This window comes from Aplysia californica, unplaced genomic scaffold (assembly GCF_000002075.1).
Source record: "Aplysia californica isolate F4 #8 unplaced genomic scaffold, AplCal3.0 scaffold00894, whole genome shotgun sequence".
Lineage (NCBI taxonomy): Eukaryota > Metazoa > Mollusca > Gastropoda > Aplysiida > Aplysiidae > Aplysia > Aplysia californica.
The window spans coordinates 233,353-234,750 of record NW_004798164.1 but is presented as its reverse complement, the minus strand read 5'-3'; the positions used below and the strand labels follow the sequence as shown (position 1 = coordinate 234,750).

Sequence of the window (1,398 nt, the reverse complement as noted above, 5' to 3'; positions counted from 1 at the left end):
TCTCTCTCTCTCTCTCTCTCTCTCTCTCATAATTCCTGCTGACAAGCCGAGCAGGAAACACTGTTTACTAATATCTAAAAAAAACAAAACAACCACAAACAGGAAATATTTTTCTGCACAAACGCAGAGACGTACTTACCTCTGTTCGTTTCTCCGGGTCCTCCCCTTTATCCCAGAACAAGAATCCGGCCTGACTACGGGACTTGATGCCGTGCACTGGCTTGGGCTGGGAACAGAATTTGTCGTTATTTGTCATCTCAATGCGATGATCAATCTACATCACAATTTTTAAAATATGAGGCACCGTGGTGAAATCAGGCACTCATCAAAATAATGTAATCAAGGAAACCGGCATTTTTCTGGCCATGGGCAATGCTTTTCCAATTTTGTTTGTGGCTCACCACCTTCATGTCCATGTAAGAACACATTTCTGTGTTGATTTTTTTTTTTAATTGATCAAAGGCATAAAAAAATTTAACTTTGCAGTTTCCAAGGACATCTAAGCTTTGGAAGGACCATTCTCTCGATAATTTTACCGGTAACACCAGGCGACCCCAATCTCCTTCAGCCGCAAATATCTTCACTTCTATTTTAGATAAATATGAGTATTTTTTCGCGAAATGCAAGGCAAATGAGCAAGCTTTAAGATGTTACTAATAACTCTATAGGCTCAAATATTGACAAGCGTCTGATTCTCCTGCCTAGTGACACAAATTACAGGTATGTAAAGCACATACATAATCGATTAAGAGTAAAAATTTCTACTAAAGAATTAAACACTACTCAAAATTCAATAGACTTGTACAGTAATAAAAATTCACTTTAACAATATAACAGGAAAGTTGACATAATAATACAAGTCAATAGATGTATAAATACACTGTTGAACTTTTGTTACAAACTGACAATGTCACAAGAGAATTGAGAAATTAAATGTTTTTTATTTTAACTTATCATGTGAAGCAAGATCAAAGAAAGTAACATAATATTTGTGCGACAGCAATGGAATTTTTACAGCCCAATTTACACATTTTAGATACTCAGAAAGATAACCTGTGTCAATCCTGTCTGTCAAGACTGGCTCAGGCTGTGTGTAAAACATCCCAGCAGAAAAAAAGAGGCACCTTAAAAAATGTGTTTCCCACTAGGGAATCAAACTCAGGTCTTTTGGGAGCAAAGCACTCGCTGATGCTCCTTGGGAACAGCAAAGATAACATGAACCCACACACTTATCATTTGTGATGCATTTCTCTCTCTCTCTCTCTCTCTCTCTCTCTCTCTCTCTCTCTCTCTCTCTCACACACACACACACACACACATATGCACAATGAGGAAACAGCCATATCTGATCAGAAGTGCTTTCTAACCTTTTGATTTCCCTTTCCCTTTCCACAACAA

General features: G+C 37.7%; 1 protein-coding gene across 1 annotated transcript in view; it reads right to left on the bottom strand.

Annotated features, from left to right (window-relative positions):
- LOC101855150 (inactive ubiquitin carboxyl-terminal hydrolase MINDY-4B) overlaps positions 1-1,398 on the bottom strand; it is a gene marked incomplete in the record, with an annotated part of 23,906 nt that overhangs the window by 3,886 nt on the left and 18,622 nt on the right. The window contains 1 exon segment of the mRNA XM_013089204.2: positions 140-226. Within this exon segment, the coding sequence (XP_012944658.1) occupies positions 140-226 (87 nt within the window).